At 48.1% G+C, this 18,446-nt stretch overlaps 2 protein-coding genes across 2 annotated transcripts; one reads left to right on the top strand and one right to left on the bottom strand.

Moving 5' to 3' along the window:
- The first annotated feature begins 1,254 nt into the window (after positions 1-1,254).
- LOC102783359 (keratin, type I cytoskeletal 13-like) lies at positions 1,255-5,390 on the top strand. Its single transcript, XM_006805261.3, has 7 exons — positions 1,255-1,819; positions 2,530-2,612; positions 3,132-3,288; positions 3,360-3,521; positions 3,598-3,723; positions 4,267-4,487; positions 5,043-5,390. Exons 1-7 carry the CDS (start codon positions 1,310-1,312, stop codon positions 5,113-5,115), a joined length of 1,332 nt encoding a protein of 443 aa, XP_006805324.2. The 5' UTR covers positions 1,255-1,309; the 3' UTR covers positions 5,116-5,390.
- Positions 5,391-8,087: 2,697 nt separating this feature from the next.
- LOC102795709 (uncharacterized) lies at positions 8,088-18,000 on the bottom strand. Its single transcript, XM_087840201.1, has 3 exons — positions 17,801-18,000; positions 15,814-16,522; positions 8,088-10,414 (listed from the first exon to the last, which is right to left on the bottom strand). Exons 2-3 carry the CDS (start codon positions 16,285-16,287, stop codon positions 9,290-9,292), a joined length of 1,599 nt encoding a protein of 532 aa, XP_087696327.1. The 5' UTR covers positions 16,288-16,522; positions 17,801-18,000; the 3' UTR covers positions 8,088-9,289.
- Between the last annotated feature and the right edge of the window lie 446 nt (positions 18,001-18,446).

Raw genomic sequence — 18,446 nt, 5'->3', positions numbered from 1 at the left:
ACATCCAGGCTGGACGACTGTAATTCATTATTATCAGGAAGTCTTCAGCTAATCCAAAATGCTGCAGCAAGAGTCCTGACAGGGACTAGAAAGAGAGAGCAGATTTCTCCTGTTTTGGCTTCCTGTTAAATCCAGAACTCAAAATCCTGCTCCTCACATACAAGGTCTTAAATAATCAGGCCCCATCTTATCTTAATGACCTTGTAGTACCATATCACCCTATTAGAGCACTTCGCTCCCGCTCTGCAGGCCTACTTGTTGTTCCTAGAGTATTTAAAAGTAGAATGGGAGGCAGAGCCTTCAGTTTTCAGGCCCCTCTTCTGTGGAACCAGCTTCCAGTTTGGATTCAGGAGACAGACACTATCTCTACTTTCAAGATTAGGCTTCAAACTTTCCTTTTTGCTAAAGCATAAAGTTGTCCTTGTCCTGTCTTCCTGTCCCCAGGACTTGACCCCGGAGAAGCAGAAGAAAATGGATGAAATTAAGTTTTTAAAATGAGAGTCTGTAGGACTGACTCACTGCTGGAGCTTCTAGTGGATGTCAGAGGAACTGCAGGCATAGGGAGGGGCAGCTGTGTGCGTTGATGGATGTAACGAGTGTAACGGGAAAGAAGCAAAAATTCCCCTGAAACAACGAGAGGAGAAGTTAATAATGGAGGAATGTGCTCTCTGTGTCTCTGCAGATCAGCTGTCAGAGCAGCAGGACGAAGATTTGGTCTCAGCTGCTGTCGTGTTCAGACAGATAACATGGAAACATGAAGCCTCTGAGCTCTGCCGTGCCTCACACGGAAAACGTCTCTCCCGTTTGTTTCTCATGAATCAGAATCAGAGAGACTTCATTAATCCCAGAAGGACACTGAGCGGTCACAGCAGCACACATACAACGAACGCCAAGCATTCATATAAAATGAAGTGTAGAAACGGAGATATCAATAGATAAATATTGAGCTATAGATACAGGTATAAACATGAATATACTTAAAAATATAAAAGGACAAAAATATGTGTGTAAATATATGTCATGGTGTGTAAAAGTGCCGAAGGAAGTCGGGGAAAAGGATTCAAGCTGGAGGTAGGACCGCGGCCCTCCCCTCTATCCCTGCCCTCCCCAGCCCTCCCCTCTATCAATGCCCTCCCCGACCCTCCCCTCTATCCCTGCCCTCCCCGCCCCTCCCCTCTAGCCCTGCCCCTGTACCTGCAGTTCAGCCCACCTGAGAAGCTTTAAAAGCAGCGACCTCCTCACTTCTCTCCTGCTCCTTCCACCGGAGAAGACAGACTGACAAGCACCTCCTCTTTTCTGCTCCATCGCTATGGCTACCATGATCTTCTCACGAAACTCCATCGGCGGAGGCTTTGGCAGCAGCCGTTCATCCAGAAGCATGAGCTCGTTCAGCGTTGCTGGAGAACGCGGTAATATCAGGGTCTCACAGGCCGGGAGAACCTTCGCCTCTGGTGGCCTCGGTGGAGGCCTCGGTGGCGGCCTCGGTGGAGGAGCTGGTGCAGCTTTCGGTGCAGGTGGAGGTGGAGGATTTGGTGCAGGTGGAGGTGGAGGATTTGGTGCAGGCTTTGCTTCAGGTGGAGGATTTGGGGGTGGCTTTGGCGGAGGAGCAGGGATGGACGACAGCCTCGTCGGCAACGAGAAGTTCACCATGCAGAACCTCAACGACCGTCTCGCCAACTATCTCGCCAAAGTGGCGTCGCTGGAGAAGGCCAATGGCGAGCTGGAGCTGAAGATCAAGCAGTTCGTGGAGACGAAGGCTGGCCCGGCTTCCAGGGACTACAGCGCCTTCTACGTCACCATCGCCGAGCTGCATGCCAAGGTGAGGAAACGGGGCAGATGGTGTTCAGGGGTCTCTGCTCCTATTGGTCCACAAGTTTACATTTATGAAATCACATAATGTTTTATGAAAAGACATAAAAAATAAAGTTTGAAATTGGATGGAAGCTCAAGTTGTGCCAAAAAAAACTCATATTTAAAGTTGGAGAAAACCTACATTTGATTTTTATTTTTTAACAAATCCCTCACAGTGCAGTCCAGATGTTTGCACTGCTGGGGTTTCATTCATACTTTTACTATTAAAAACAAGCACTCGAACCTTCTGGTGATTTCGAGAAAGAATAGAAACCTTTGTAATTACAGCAGCTTTTGACCGAGAGGCTGGAAAGAAGAGTAGTGTTAGTAATCTGGTGGGAGGCTCCCAGTGAGTGGATAGAAATCTGAACCACACCTGTGTGAGAGTGCGCCGAGTGAAGCAGCCACGCCCTCCAAGACTGATGTCACCTGTAAACCAGTCACTTGTCTTTGGTCTTCGTTTGGCTCCAACAGGAAACACGAGCTTTGGTTTTTCACATAAAAGCAGCTGCTGCGACTGATGGGCGTGTAACGGCGTGAGGAGATCTGATTGGCTTTGTTGTTCTTCTCTGTAATGTTTGATTTATTAACCCTTCTTTACTGAATCATCCAATTAGCATTATTGATAATCTACCATTGATTGATTTCCCTTTTTTGTGGCTCTGTGCTGGTTTTCAGATCCAGGATGCCATCATCGCCAAAGGTACCGTCATGTTGAGCATCGACAACGCCCGGCTCGCATCAGACGACTTCAGGCTGAAGTCAGTGGCTCCTTTTTTTCCTTTTATTTACCTTTTATTTCTCTTCCTGTGTTCTTTGTACTTTCTTGCTGTTTTCTTCTGACAGAAAAATGTCCTGACAGTGAAAACCTCCCTACTGTGATATTGCCTCTCTTCAGACCCTCTGACAAACTCCTCAGTCTGATTGTTTGATTTTCTCTCATCCAGAAAAATCCCCCAAACATCGTCCAGCAAGAGCAAAAATTAGACTTAGATTAGATAAACATGAGAACTCATTGGAGCTCATTTGTTAGAATTTAAAGATGATTTTAGCAGATGTTTCTCAGGAAGTCTAAGATTCACTTCTCTTTATTGAAGTTTATTTGACTGTTTAATCCATAGAAACGAGCCTCAAGATTACTAAAAGAAAAAAATAGAGTTCTGGTTTTTGTCTCGAAATCAGCACAAACACCAAATGCTGATAAAAGTCATTCACAGAGTTGTTGTTTGGATTTTATTCATCAGAACTAACACATTATTCTCTGTCTTTAACTTTAACAGGTACGAGAACGAGCTGGGGATGCGTCAGTCGGTCGAGGCCGACATCGCCGGGCTGAAGGCGTTGTTGGGAGAGGTGGACGTGGCCAAGACTGACCTGACCATGCAGATCGAAGCCCTGATGGACGATCTGGCAACCATGAAGAGGAACCACGAGGAGGTAAGCAGATCCGTCTCACACGCAATGTTAAAACATACTGGTATCCTTAGCCCCGCCTCCCTGTCCTTTAGGACATGGTGTCCATGCGCACTCAGATGAGCGGTCAGGTGAATGTGGAGGTGGACGCTGCTCCTCAGCAGGACCTCAACAAAGTCATGGAGGATATCAGAGAGCACTACGAAACCGTCGCCGCCAAAGCGCTCAAAGACGCAGAGGGCTGGTTCCAGGCCAAGGTACGCCAGCTTTCTGCTATTCAACAGAAACCTGCAACAGCTCGTTTTTGTTCACTACTTCCTCTTCTTCTTTCAGTCGGAGGTCCTCACCAAGGAGGTGGCAGCCACAGAAATGACACTGAAGACATCAAACGTGGAAGTAAAGGAAGTGAAGAGTCAGCTCCAGGCTCTGGAGATTGAGCTCCAGTCTCAGCTCAGCATGGTGAGATGAACCGTTTAACTCATAATTACATCAATAACATCAATAACTTTATCTAATGAGAGCAACTTATTAAAAATGTCAAACGGTTAATGAGCTTGAATATCAGTGGTCCAAGCATCGAGCCCTAGCTATCTTCCAGCTGATCCATATGAGCAGGTAACATACTGTTAGCTAACATTAGCCAGAGGAAAGCTAGCTCGGGCTCAGTTCTGATCCCTGAAAATAAACAAGAATACAGCAGCCACTAATCTCTCTAATGTTAGTGCCGGAGGCTGCTGGACAGAGGGCACAGAGGGGTCCTCATTCAAAATGTCAAAGGACAAAGTCGAAGAACAGGAATTGTGAGGGTACTAAGTTCTGGGTTTTAGAAAATCCTCCCTGGGGAGTAACATCAGGCTGGTTCAGTTACATCTTCACCTCGTGGCCTCGTTTTCTCCGATTCCTAAAATCCTGAGTTGCAGAGAGGTGGCTGAAATGTAGCCCAACGTCACGACCTCATCCACAGGTAGAGCTTCTGTCTCTGACCTGCTCGTGTTCTTACAGAAAATGTCCCTTGAAGCCCAACTCGCCGAAGTCCAGGGCAGCTACGGCATGAAGATGGAAGGATTCCAGATGCGGGTGAGCAGTCTGGAGGAGCAGCTGGTGCAGCTCAGAGCAGACCTGGAGAGGCAGGCACAGGAGTACCAGATTCTCCTGGACATCAAGACCAGACTAGAGCTGGAGATCGCCGAGTACAGGAGGCTGCTCGACGGACAAGGAGGCGGGTAAGAAGAGCTCACCAGGACGGCCTCACCTCTCTGTGGCCCTGCTCTCTCCTCCTTACAGAGGTTACTTGGAAAACTAAAATATACAGAGGAAATATCCTTAGTTTTAGTGTTACCATCGGCTGCTAACATTAGTTCAATCTGTGAAGTCCTGATCAATGTACCTTTAATGGTACGTTGTGTAAAATGTAAGTAAACTGTTCACCACACTGTTCACTGTTGCAGAATTTAAGCTGCTCGTTAGCTTAGAAGAAAAAGAGTGTTTATCTAAGGAGCCTGACAGTGTCCAAACTCACGTTCATGTTCCTCTTCCTCTCCTGCTGGTCACAGAAAGCTGCACTGCCTCTTTCTGCCCTCTTGTGGTGCAAACTGGCATTACACAAAACCACGGTCTGGCACTCGTTTTTACTTCAGTTTGTAGATGTTTCTGCTCATTTTGGTCAACTGATGTTGGAAACTCGGGAATTGCACTACAGCACCTACCTGTAAACATGTGAGCGGGTTCTGCTTTTCAGACGAGCATCTCTGACCAGCTTTGTCTCATTTCCCACGCAGATCTTCGCTCTCCTCCTCTACCTCCACCACAACCAAAACAATCATCACAAAGGTTGTGGAGGAAACCATCTGAGGTCAATCACGTGTCTGCCTGCCCGGGGTTGGAGTCGGATCTCCACCTTTCTTCACCTTCCTGCATGCTGGGCGAGTGCACACCTCCACCTGAAGATCGCTTCTCACCTTCACATCACACCAGTTTCCTGCTTCACAGGAAACCACAGGCGGTCTAAAGACGGAGGGTTTGTGAGGGGAAGCATTTTCTTGGCTTATGCTGGTGAAACTTTACTGCTGTGCTTGCAGGTCTTCTCTGTGCCGCTTCAACAAATAAAATGCAACAAAACCCAAAAAGTGTCTGAAATTAATGTCTGTGCTCACAAACTTCTGCGTTACTCAAACAAAACGTCTTTATTCTCAAATATCAACCAAAGGCAGTAAAAACTATTTTTAAAACACCTTCACATCCTTTTCATAGCAACTGTTTCTTCTGCTTCATGAACTGAAATTCAAAACAGATACATCTTTGCATCAGCTGTTAAAGAAATCGATCACAGTAAGATGAATTCTAAAAACTTTGAAAATAAAAGGTCCCAAACTATTCCAGCTTATTATTCACAATCATCCACATTTTTATGGCTCTTACTCTGAGAAGGTGGATACCTGTAGGATGTTTCAAAAACGAGTGTTTCGGCGTTAAAGACCGAACAACAGCAGCTCCTACCTGCAGTTCCTCTGGTGTCCAGCAGAGGCAGCAGTGAGCCAGTCCCCATAGACTCCCATGTTAAAGCTTTTGAGTTTGTTTCCATACAACCTGTTTGGTCTCTATAGATAACCCCCCCTGTGAGGACGGCAGACTTCCTGTTTCTGAAAACAAGCCGACACATTCCAGCAGAAACAGACGGAAACTGCAACATGTATCATTAGTTTCTTTATTAACTTTCTTCCAGTACAAGATGCTCAATTGCCTCCACCTTCTGTTTCTCTTTTTTTAACTTTTATTACATTTTATTTTGTAGGAATTACATAATCAATAGATTTGTACACAGTGAGCGATCTAGACGGGAGGGGAGGGGGGGTTGGGCTCCTTTGTGCTGATGATGAATTTTGGTCCTCTGGAGCCCAACAACGCTAAAAACTGACTTTAACAAATTATTAAAAAATAATAATAATAATAATAATAATAATAAACCGTCACGTGATTATCATCAGCAACAAAAAGACGCCTGCCGTGTCCCGATCAATCAATACTGCTCAATAAAAACGTGGAAAAGATCAAAGAGTTTAACAGTACATCCACATCCTGCGAGTACCCACACCTGCAAGTAAAATACTAGTAAACTGGCAGGAAGTACTCTCACCTGAGTTTAAGTACTTTGACTGCCAAAAACACAAATGGACGAACCTGAAGAGGTCAGACCCCGTTCACCGAGAAATGCGACGTTTCTTCTTTTCACATAAAAACTACAACGCTGTAACAGAGTCGGTCCAAGGTCAGATTCACACGAGCTCGCAGACACGAACGCCGTACACTTATGAGAATACTGAAGGCTCTGTTAGGGGCTTCATGTTGCAGCTGTGGCTCAACCTCATGACCCACTACACCCGTTTATCGCCCACAGGGTTACCCTCGAGAATCAATGAGGAAAATCAAAACTGGAAGAACAGCGAGCTTCCCTTTCCACGAGCGGGATCGCTGATCGCTCTGCTGTCAGTGAACTCAGCGAATTCAAGTCACTGCCGGCTGACAAGCATGAGAGAAAGAAAAAAAAAAAAAAAAAACACCGACAAAAACCCACCAATTCCCCGGCTGGACAGAATAGGCACAGAGATTCCACCGAGTTTCAAAATAAAAGCCTAGGTAGACCAATCCATTCCATCTAGTTTGTAGGTTTTACTACAACAGCAACACTGTAAAACGTTACAGCTCCTGTAAAAAAAAAAAAAAAAAAAAAAAGAGGGGAAAACTAAGAAAACAGTCGACCATCATCAATCTGATTCCTGGAATAACGTAAACACATGTCTTTCTTTAATCTGAGCTCTGATCAGTAACTAAGTTTGTGCTCTCTCTTTCTAGTCCCTGTCAGTACTCTTGCTGCAGCATTTTGGATTAACTGAAGGCTTTTCAGGGAGTTTTTTGGACATCCTGATAATAATGAATTACAGTCGTCCAGCCTGGAAGTAATAAATGCATGAACTAGTTTTTCAGCGTCACTCTGAGACAGGATATTTCTAATTTTAGAGATGTTGCGCAAATGGAAGAAAGCAGTCTTACATATTTGTTTAATATGTGCGTTGAAGGACATATCCTGGTCAAAAATGACTCCAAGGTTCCTCACAGTGTTACTGGAGGCCAAGGTAATGCCATCCAGAGTAAGAATCTGCTTAGATACCATATTTCTAAGCTTTCCAGCGCCGAGTACAATGACCTCAGTTTGATCTGAGTTAAGAAGCAGAAAGTTAGTGGCCATCCAAGTCTTTATGTCTTTAAGACATTCCTGCAGTTTAACTCATTGGTGTGTGTTATCTGGCTTCATGGACAGATAGAGCTGGGTGTCATCTGCATAGCAGTGAAAATGTATGCTATGTCTTCTAATGATGCTGCCTAGGGGAAGCATGTATAATGTAAACAGAATTGGTCCTAGCACTGAACCCTGTGGAACTCCATAATTAACCTCAGTGTGTGAAGAGGACTCTCCATTTACATGCACAAATTGGAGTCTATTAGATAGATATGATACAAACCACTGCAGCACAGTACCTGTAATACCTACAGCATGTTCTAATCGCTCTAATAGGATATTATGGTCGACAGTATCGAACGCTGCACTGAGGTCTAGCAGGACAAGCACAGAGATGAGTCCACTGTCAGAGGCCATAAGAAGATCATTTGTAACCTTCACTAAAGCTGTTTCTGTGCTGTGATGAACTCTGAAACCTGACTGAAACTCTTCAAATAAACCATTCCTCTGCAGATGATCTGTTAGCTGTTTGACAACTACTCTTTCAAGGATGTTTGATATGAAAGGAAGGTTGGAGATTGGCCTATAATTAGCTAAGACTGCTGGGTCTAGAGATGGCTTTTTGAGTAAAGGTTTAACTGCAGCCACCTTGAAGGCCTGTGGTACATAGCCGATTATTAGAGATAGGTTGATCATATATAAGATCGAAGAATTAATCAATGGCAGGACTTCTTTGAGCAGTTTTGTAGGAATGGGGTCTAAAAGACACGTTGATGGTTTGGAGGAAGTAATTATTGAAGTTAACTCAGAAAGATCGATTGGAGAAAAAGAGTCTAACTTAACATCAATGGTACTAAGAGTAGCTGTAGATAATATTACATCTGTGGGATGATTATTGGTAATTTTTTCTCTAATGATAAAAATGTTATTTGTGAAGAAGTTCATGAAGTCATCACTAGTTAACGTTAAAGGGATGGTTGGCTCAAAAGAGCTCTGACTTTTTGTCAGCCTGGCTACAGTGCTGAAGAGAAACCTGGGGTTGTTCTTATTTTCTTCAATCAGTGATGAGTAGTAAGCTGTTCTGGCTTTGCGGAGGGCTTTCTTATAAAGCAGCAGACTATTTCTCCAGGCTAATCTCTTTGCAGGGACGGTGGAGAGCGCAGCAGACTCGTGAGATATTTCACAGAAACCTGAATGAATCAGAACTGCAGCCGATATCGTTCGGGTCACAGATTTAAGTTACAGAGGAAGCTTCCATCAGTTATCAGCGACACCACAGAGCGACTGGACACGAAGCCCGATTCTAGTGCGCTGTAGAATGGGAGGCTGGGATTTTGGACCCTTTCGTGTTCCTTTAGCGCGTACCGAGATGGCGTGTCAGTGCAGTTTTCGGTAAACGGGGTCACGGTCTGTCAGGAACTGCTGGTCTGAGTCAGTAAAAAACAGGAAATACAAAAATGAAGTACTCAAACTGTTGGTCTCTTAAGTATTTGTGCTTGTTAAGGTCTCCAAAAATAAGTCCTGGTACTCTACAGTCAGTCCAGTTTAAAGATTATCTACAGCCCCACCCACCCGCCACCCCAGACACACGGTATATAACGTGTACGCACACACAGACACTTGCATAAGAGCAAATGCGTCAGTCCGCCCTGCCCACAGATAAAATGCAAAAAGAGCACAAAAGGTATGAAAATGTAAGAAAAACTCATGAGGAAAAGCTTTATATATCGTATTTATAAAAAAAAAAAAAGGAATAATACTTTGTTTTTCCGGAGGTTAAAGGGTTTGCAGTTAGCTACTGTCACTGCCCACGGCGCTGCTGCCGCCGTCACTGCTGGTGCTCGCCGTGTCCGCTCGCTCTCGCTTGTGGATCTGCTCGTGTGCTTTGAGGTGGCCCGACTGGCTGAAAGTCTTCCCGCACTGGGGGCAGGCGTACGGCCGCTCGCCCGTGTGGATCTGCTGGTGCGCCTTCAGGTGGCCGAGACGGCCGAAGCTCTTCCCGCACTGCGTGCAGCCGAACGGCCGCTCGCCCGTGTGGATCTTCTCGTGGGTTTTTAAGACGCCCGAGTTGCTGAAAGTCTTTCCGCACTGCGAGCAGGTGAAGGGCTTCTCGCCGGTGTGGATCTGGACGTGGTTGCGGTAGCTCGTCTCCTTGGTGAAGCTCTTGCCGCAGTGCTGGCAGCAGTACGGACGCTCGCCCGTGTGGCTCAGGTGGTGCGCCTTCAGCTCCTTGGACTGGCTGAAGCTCTTGCCGCAGGTGGTGCAGATGAACGGGCGCTCGCCGGTGTGCAGCCGCTGGTGCGAGCGCAGGTCGTCGGCTTTGGTGAAGCCTTTGGGGCAGTGGGCGCAGACGTACGGCTTCTGGCCCGTGTGGATGAGCTGATGCCGCTTGAGGTTGCCCGCCTGGCCGAAGCTCTTGCCGCACTGCGAGCACGTGTACGGCCGCTCGCCCGTGTGTATGCGCTGGTGCGTTTTCAGGTTTCCCAGCGTGCTGAAGTTTTTCCCGCACTGCGTGCAGGAGAATGGTTTTTCGCCCTGCATGTTGCGAGGTTTCCTCACCGTCGAGCTCTGCGTTTTAGTCGTGACCACCAGACTCCCTCCTGCCCTTCCTGCCGCCATCATCGCCTCCGTGGAGGACTTCCCCACGTGTGCGGGCTGCAGCTCGTACAGCGCCCCCCCTGCGAACTCAGCGTCCGGTTTGCCGATGCTGTCCAAGAGCAGGGAGTCGGGGCGGAGCTTGTTGAGCTCCGTGCGCAGCTCGGCCATGTGGATGGACTCGAGGCCGTTGTGCTGCAGGTGGGCGGACATGGCGTTGGTCTCGGGGTACTCCGACTTGAGCGCGCTCAGATCGGTGGTGTAGTAACACTGTAGGTCCACGTGGTGGTCCGACTTGATGTACTCCAGAGTGTCAGTGACCTGCAACAAGAAAACAGCTGCAGTCACATCTGCTCAACCTGAGCATCGAGCACATCAGGTCTGCTGACCAACATTTCATTAGTGAGTTCATGAAGTCATCACTAGTTAACGTTAAAGGGATGTTCGGCTCAACAGAGCTCTGACTGTTTGTGAGCCTGGCTACAGAGCTGAAGAGAAACCTGGGGTTGTTCTTATTTTCTTCAGTCAGTGACGAATAGTAAGCTGTTCTGGCTTTGTGGAGGGCTTTCTTATAAAGCAACAAACTATTTCTCCAGGCTAAATGATAAAGAACAGCAAACCAGCCTCTGATTTCTGGTCTGCTCTCAGTGACAAAACCTCAAGGAAGAAACGTGACCTTCAGCAGATGCAGCAGATGTTCCTGCACTCATGTTTGATGCTATTCTGCTGTTTTCACACTGCTGCATGTCTGCACTGTTCTCAGACACAAATCTTTGCATTTCTCTGCTCTTTGTTGCTATTGCTCGACTCTACAGTAAACTGCCTGATAAAAGACTACAGAGGAAGCATCACGGTCAGTACGAGACGGCATTAATGTGGACGGGGATTCAATCACACGCTTTCTGTCCACACAGACCTGCAGCTTTTATCAACCGCCACTAGATCTGGGAAGACTTTCTACAAGACGTCAGTGTCTGTGGGACGTTCACATCATCCATCGCGGGCCTGAGATACCTCCATGGACGGCTCTTTGTGCACTTCCAGGTTGCAGGTGCTGGATTTTATACGCCTGTGCCAATCAGGCTTAAAAACACCTGAGTTCACAGAGGCGTGGCCCACACAGTGTGAGAATGACTTTATTGTGAATTCAGCTGTTTAAAAGGACAAAACGCACTGAGAGAGTCTTGTGTGACCGAGTTTCAGCCCTGATCTTTCAGACCTCGGACAATGACGCAGCATCCTCACCACGATTCATCAAATAACTCGATTATTCAAACTAACAGTTTTTGCTTCGATGGCGAGAATGCCGACACGCTCGACTTTCTTCATGGCAGCCACCATGTGCTTCTTTAGAGGCGCTCTCACACACACACAGCATAAACTAAGGCATGTATCTTATTTTAACATCACTGTACTTGTAATTTCTTACTAAGATGTTTTCTTTAAAAGAAATATAGCAGATAAATACAAAATGAAATGTTTTTATAGGTAACACTGCATTTTCAAAGACAAAAGTATCCAATTACTCAATCAATAGAATACTCGATTACTAAACTGATGGCTAGCCTCAGGGCTAAAGCTCAGGCTCTGCTTCATATTAGGGGCGATATAAACGATATAAATTTGGCCAACAATGGAGATTTTGACTATATCGCTCTATCGCGATAGCGCATGTTGATGACATCATCAACATGCGCTATCGCTCTATCGCGATAGCGCATGTTGATGATGTCATCAAGCTGCGCCTGTTTTGGTCGAAAGCATCGCAGCGGCTACAACCATTATCATCTGCAGAGATTATGCAAAGAGATGAAGCACTTTTGAAATATGGGGAAAGCCAAAAACTGCGCTTCCTCCACTTCCGTAACATTGATTCATTAATGCTGAATTCTCTCTACAGCTGCTCTATTCCCATGTTGTTGCAGTATATTAATGACTAACCTCGTGTTGTGGATGAATGATCTCAGTTGTTCTCCTGACTGAAGTTTGGCCCGTGTACAGCATCCTGCTATGTGATTGCATTTGTCCCTGACCACCAGAATCCCTCACGTTAACTTTTATCGAGTGGAAAAAAGTTAGCGTTCATCCTCCAGCTTCACTGTGCTAATGTTATGCTAACATAGCTGTGTCGCTAGCAATCACGTAGCACAACATTATATACCAGCTAGTCCAACTTCAGTAACCCTGCAAACGCCACTGCTGTTTAGTTTTCTGTCTTCATTTATGTTGGAAGTGATAGCAGAGCTGTACGTTTGAATTAGTTTCAAAAATCTCAGTCAGAACATGGTATGAAATGTTTAGGTGTAAACTAGCGAGCTAACTTCCTGTTAACTTCTAACTCCGTTAAATTTAATAAATTCTGTTTTCATGGATGTTAAACTTAATTGTTACACCCAATAAAGCAGCAACGCTGATGATTTAATTAAAGATGAAAGAATTTAGACCGTTTTTAACTCTCAGTGTTCGTTTGACTTTGGGACCTGAAGCAGACGGAGTTTAGGACCCAGATTACTCCGTGAAGCTCCTCACTACGGCAGCCGTAATGCTCTGACGATCCATCAGCAGTGCGGCTTACCAAAGTTGTACTAAAACATTTTTTAACAGATTTCTGCCAAAATCGGTTCGAGGTCAGTAAGCACAACCAGAATTCATACATAAGGCACACTCTCGATTTTTGAGAACATTAAAGGACTTTAAGTGTGGAAAATACGTTATACAGAAGAAAAGCATATACCGTGATATATATCGTTACCGCACGTTCTTCAAATTATATCGCGATATGAATTAAGGCCATATCGCCCAGCCCTACTTCATTCAAATATGTGTTCAGAATGATGCAGTGCGTGGTTTGTCCCTCTGAGCTGTTTAAATAAAGCTGTTTAAATGAGATGAACAGGAGTGGGATCAGCTCAGGTGTTTGCATTAAAAGGATTTGTAGTCGTGAGCCTGATGATGAGGAGAAGCCGAGACTCCTCTCGGAGCTCCTCGCAGCGACGACTCCCAGCTTCGTCTAGCGACAGGCGCAGGACGAACACGGTGACGACACGAGCGTCGTTCACAGTGAGGCGCCGCTGCTCCATCACTTCTGCTCATTACAGTAAAATATTTGAGCCAAAGACTCCACCAGCGTCCTTCTATGAAGCCTCTGTGACTGAACACAGAGTGGAAATGAGCGTGTCGGCTGTTGCCGACAGTTTGGTATAACCTCAGCTGCCTCCATGCCACAGCAACAGACCTGCAGCGGCTCGCTGAGGTTCTTCCTGATCCGAGGGAAACAGCATTTTCTTACTGAGCAGCTTAAATGTGGAACCATCTACACGAAGAAGGAACCTTCATCATAAAAACATCATCATGAACACAGTGAAGGACACCAGCGGAGGGAAGCCACTTCATGTTTTGGGTTATCTAAGATTTCCTCCATCGCTGACCCGACTCACAAAAGAGAAAAGTCACGACAACCATGTAAGACAGCAACACAACAGCAGACACTACTAAACTGCAGAGAACCTATTATGCACTTTGACCAAGAGCCACAGCCTCCTGATTGGTAGGGAGACAACCAATCAGAAGGTCAGTGGACTGAAGGGCAAGATACTGAACCCAGAGTGCGAGAGTGGGACTGTTAGACAAGGCGATTAGGCACAGGAAAGAGTGTTTGTAAATGAGGGTTGTATAAAAAGTCAGATAATATAAATCCAGATTATCATTAATTGTGTGGAGCAGGGGTGTCGAACTCCAGGCCTCGAGGGCCGGTGTCCTGCAGGTTTTAGATCTCACCCTGGGTCATCACACCTGAGGTCATTAGCAGGCCTCTGGAGAGCTGCAAGACATGCTGAGGAGGTCATTTAGCCGTTTAAATCAGCTGTGTTGGATCAAGGACACATCTAAAACCTGCAGGCCCTCGAGGCCTGGAGTTGGACACCTGTGCTGTAGTCCCACGCTGAGTCCAGAGTCGTTGAGTCAGCGTGATGTTTACAGCCTGATGTTCTCGAGCATTTCAGTCAGTCTGACAGCGTTGCTATGAATTATGCGATGGAAATATCTCCTTTCATAAATGGACCCTCAAGTGTTTACTACACTAAAGGAGCTCATAAAGCAGGGGTGGGAACTCCAGGCCTCGAGGGCCGGTGTCCTGCAGGTGTTAGATCACACCCTGGGTCAACACACCTGAATCACATGATTAGTTCGTTACAACTTCAGGAGATTTAAACGAGCTGTGTTGGATTGAGGACACCGGCCCTCGAGGCCTGGAGTCCCCCCATCCCCGTCATAAAGGAAGCACTGAGGCCCTTTCCTTCATATACAAACAGCTCTGACTCCAGGTCATCTCCAAAATGCTCTCATCTCCTAAATCAGCGGTCTCCAACCTTTTTTGCACCACGGACCGGTTTATGCCCGACAATATTTTCACGGACCGGCTTTTAAGGTGTTGCGGATAAATACAACAAAATAAAACTAGTACCGGTACTGAAAAAAAGAAGATTTATTCATAACACACGTGAAAAGACCCAGGAAAACCGAGTTAACGATAAAAAACGATAACAAAATAACGCTGAAAACCGATAAAAACCCTGAAAACAAAACCTGAGCCTCAACTCGCGCGGCCCGGTACCAAACGACTCACAGACCGGTCCGAGGCCCGGGGGTTGGGGACCGCTGTCCTAACAGGTTTCAACTTTGGGATAAATCTTTGTTCGTAGGAAACACAGAGTTCTGTGAACGTCATCACCGGGAGCTGCTCTTAGTACAGATCAGGTCCAGAGTCTCATAGAGGGAGAGCACGTCTAAAAACACTACAACTTCTCAAATATGGCAAAAATTAAACTCAGTTATCACTTCGTTGTGTTGCTCTTACCACTTTTAATAACCTCTGTATGCTTTGGTTTACTCACAGGGCCTCCTCACACTCCTCTGACCCTCAGGTGTGCGACGAATTACCTGCCAACCACACACCTGACTCCTGGGCTCCTCCTGCTTTGGCAAAATTCTCAGGGTTGCAAATTTACTGAATTTAAATCTCCGCCGTGATTTTGTCTCCCCGCACTTAATTAAACACGATCAACCAATAGTGACGATTCATTCTCCCTACATGAGCCAATCACAGCTGTCCCCTGCACACCAGATTAAAGTCAGATAAACAAACAGGACGCAACCAAAAGCCACAGCAGAAGGTGAAGCACTCGCAAACAGCGTAACTGATTGGACCGTCCGACAAAACATGACAACCTGCAGCATAACGGCCGCACGGAGCACGAGGAAAACACGGCAGCAGCTGCAATCGTGAAGCGCCCGCCATCACCTCAGGTGTCCATAAAGGTGAGAGCGTCCATCGCACTAACAACATGAAGCGGACGCACACTCACAGCGCGCCTCGGCTGGATCGCAAAACTTCTACAAAGATACAACAAAACACACGCCACATCTTTATGTGACATATTCAGACCTTTCAAACACAACAGAAGTAAACAATGAAGCGAACAGCTTGGCGTCGACGGCGTCTGAGTTGGACGGAGCCTTTTACGCTGCTCTGACAGGATAAACAACCTCAGGGTTTCTGTTACGTCAGCAGAATTTAAATGGACTCTGGTGGGCGCTTTTATTCACAGAATATGAAAAACTTTATTTATACCCAATTTATGAAGATACTTTGAAAAAGCACGAATGCTAATAACGATAATAACACAATGACAGCGTCGCCGCTCTCAGCTGCCGGTGTTTACCTGGGAGATGTAGTCGAACACTGAGCTCGGCTCGTAGTGCAACTTGTAGTCCAGCTCGGTTACGTCGCTGTGGTGAAACGGCCCCAGGTGGTGGTTCCCGTGGTGACCGTGATGCTCAGACTTGATGTAGTCGAGGCCACTGATCTCCATCTTGATCTGGTCCTGGCCCAGCTCAGCGGTGGACAGCGGCTGGATCTCTGACAGGTCCACGGTCCTGATGGGGTCCAGGTCACCGTCCTCCGGCTCGCTCTTCACGCACGGCAGCATCACCAGCGGCTCTGCGATCTCCGCCGCCAGTGAACTGAGCGTGGGCGTGGGACAGTCGGAGGAGAGGAGGGCCAGAGTGGGCGTCGGGGTTGAGCCGACGGGCCCGGCGCCGCAGTCCACCTGCAGGGAAGAGTCCAGCGGCAGGGGAGGCGAGCCGCATTCGGGGGGCAGGCCCAGGCTCAGGCACTCACTCTCCAAGTCTGTCATGGTGAGGGGGCGGAGCTAATCCTCCTCACCTGCTCCGTTTCAACACCTGAGGTATTGCTGAGGTTGGTAAAAGTCCTCCTCCTCCTCCACTCCCCTCCTGCTGGTGACGTCTCCTCACAGGAGGAGGGGCTGGGGGGGGAAGGGGGGGTGGGAGTCCCTGAGAGCGTCCTCTGGAAAACGATGACGTAGTGAAAGATCAGCCAGATGTCAGCAGGTACGGCTGACCATCACGAGCCTGTAGAGAGACAGAGGAGTTGATTACCATGACAACAGCAGCTAAAGCCAATCAGAGTAACATGAGGAAACCCCCAACACTGCAGCACCTCTGAGCATGAAGGCCAGGTATGCAAGCATATTCTGAAACCAGGATTCCCCCCACGCCCCCCAGGGGCTTGAGGCCACCACCGTTAGTGTCCGGCCCTGGCGCCTAATGTGTGCTGACTGGTGAGAGGTTTTGAGGCTGCACCTGCAGCATGAGCACGCCTGAAACTCTGAATAACTTTACAGCAAACATTTTTACACTTTCAGGGGAGCAGATACCAGCGCCAACGTTAGAGATGACTCTTGGGAACATCCCTATAAACAGCTGCTGCGGTTCCGTTTCTGCACTGGTGCATGACAACAGTAAGACTGCAGTCAGCCGGTCACCGCCATCATGCAGACAAAGCTGATGTGGTGGCAGCTGTAAATGGGGCACAGGTCGGCCTGCAGAGGTGCGCTGTTTGCAGGAGCAGGATGTCATTAGAAGAGACAGTCAGCTGCTGCAGCTGTGTGTGCAGCGGCCTCCCACACACATGCACTGAAAAGTTTTCAGGTAAAGTAGAACAGCCGCTCTGTGCACAGTGCTGCAGCTTCCTAGCCTCCCTGCTGCTCAGGTGAACATTACCTGCGCTCCTCCCTTCCATATTACCTGTCACCCCGCGAGCACTCAGGTGGCCCCTCCACTCGCCACGCAGCCGCCGCACTGCCTGCCTCCCGGGCTGCTGGCGGTGGTTCTCCCCGGAGGTTGCTCCTCTCCGCTGTCGCTCTAACACCTCCACATTCTTCGCCAACTCTGCACAACTTTTACTGCGGTTCGCACACACAAACCCACGGCTGCCAGCGGAAGGACACGCTCCGCAGCCGCCACACAGCCCTACAAAGACGGGCAGGCTGCCATGTCTATCTGGCTGGCTGGCTAGCTAGCTAGCAGCTAGCCAGTGGCCATCTTGTTTATCGTCTGCAGCCTGCTAAGCTAGCGCGCTGCTGCTGCTACTGCTAGCGGGGGGAGAAAGTGAGAGTGAGGCGGGGAGAGGGCGCAGCGGGGGCAGCGGTTAGCCTGGCCCCCTCCCCGGGGTTCCGGCGCTACGGCGAGCGGCTGACATCGCAACACAAAAGGAGCCAACAAACTACGGAGCCCGAGCGGCAGCACGGCGGTCATCGAGCGTCCGGCGGCGCGGTAAAACGGCAGGAAACCGAGCGGAGCGACGCGGCGGCGACGCCGAGCAGGCGGCCGATAACGGCAGGACGTTACCTGCGGGTGGTCCGCTTCATGGCCGGCTTGCTGTCCACCTCGGTTCGGCTCCGCTGCCCGTCACTCGTAGCTCACTCCGCCGGACCCGCCACGTCCACCTCGGCAGAACACCCGCCGCCTCGCCTCCTCTCCTCCCCTCTATCACTGACTAATTCCGCTCCCTCCCTCCTTCTTACCTTCCTTTCCTCCCTCCTTCCTCTCTCGCTTCTCCCCCCCCTTTCCTTCCTTCCCTCCCTCCCTTCTCGCTCGTGCACATACCCGTTCAGTCGGGTATGTAGGTAACTATGACAACGGTAGTAGGTGGGTACAGCTCTCGGTGTGTGCACGCGCAGGGCGGGTATGCGCTCGCTACATTGTTGCAACACAGACACCGTCGTCCCCTCGCGCTCCCTTTGATCTCGGCTTGTTTCCATCCGCACGCGCCGGTGTGTTAATATGAATGAATAGGGAACAGCACGCGCCCGCTGAGCCGGGTCAAGGCGGTCAAGTGCAGTCGAGTGACGTCAGCACGTGTCCATGGGGTGGGCGTCTTTTTTTTTTTTTTATTAAGGCGGGTATCAGCTGCTAAAACCGGGGCCAGCTAGCTGAACAAAAGCAGGTGGGCGTCTTTGAAAATATCTTTCAAATAAAATACTTTTTTTCTTGC

The sequence above is a fragment of the Neolamprologus brichardi genome, chromosome 4 (genome assembly GCF_056152115.1).
Source record: "Neolamprologus brichardi isolate AB-2024 chromosome 4, ASM5615211v1, whole genome shotgun sequence".
Lineage (NCBI taxonomy): Eukaryota > Metazoa > Chordata > Actinopteri > Cichliformes > Cichlidae > Neolamprologus > Neolamprologus brichardi.
Note: the sequence above shows the minus strand (reverse complement) of the source record. Positions and strands in the feature narration are given on the sequence as shown.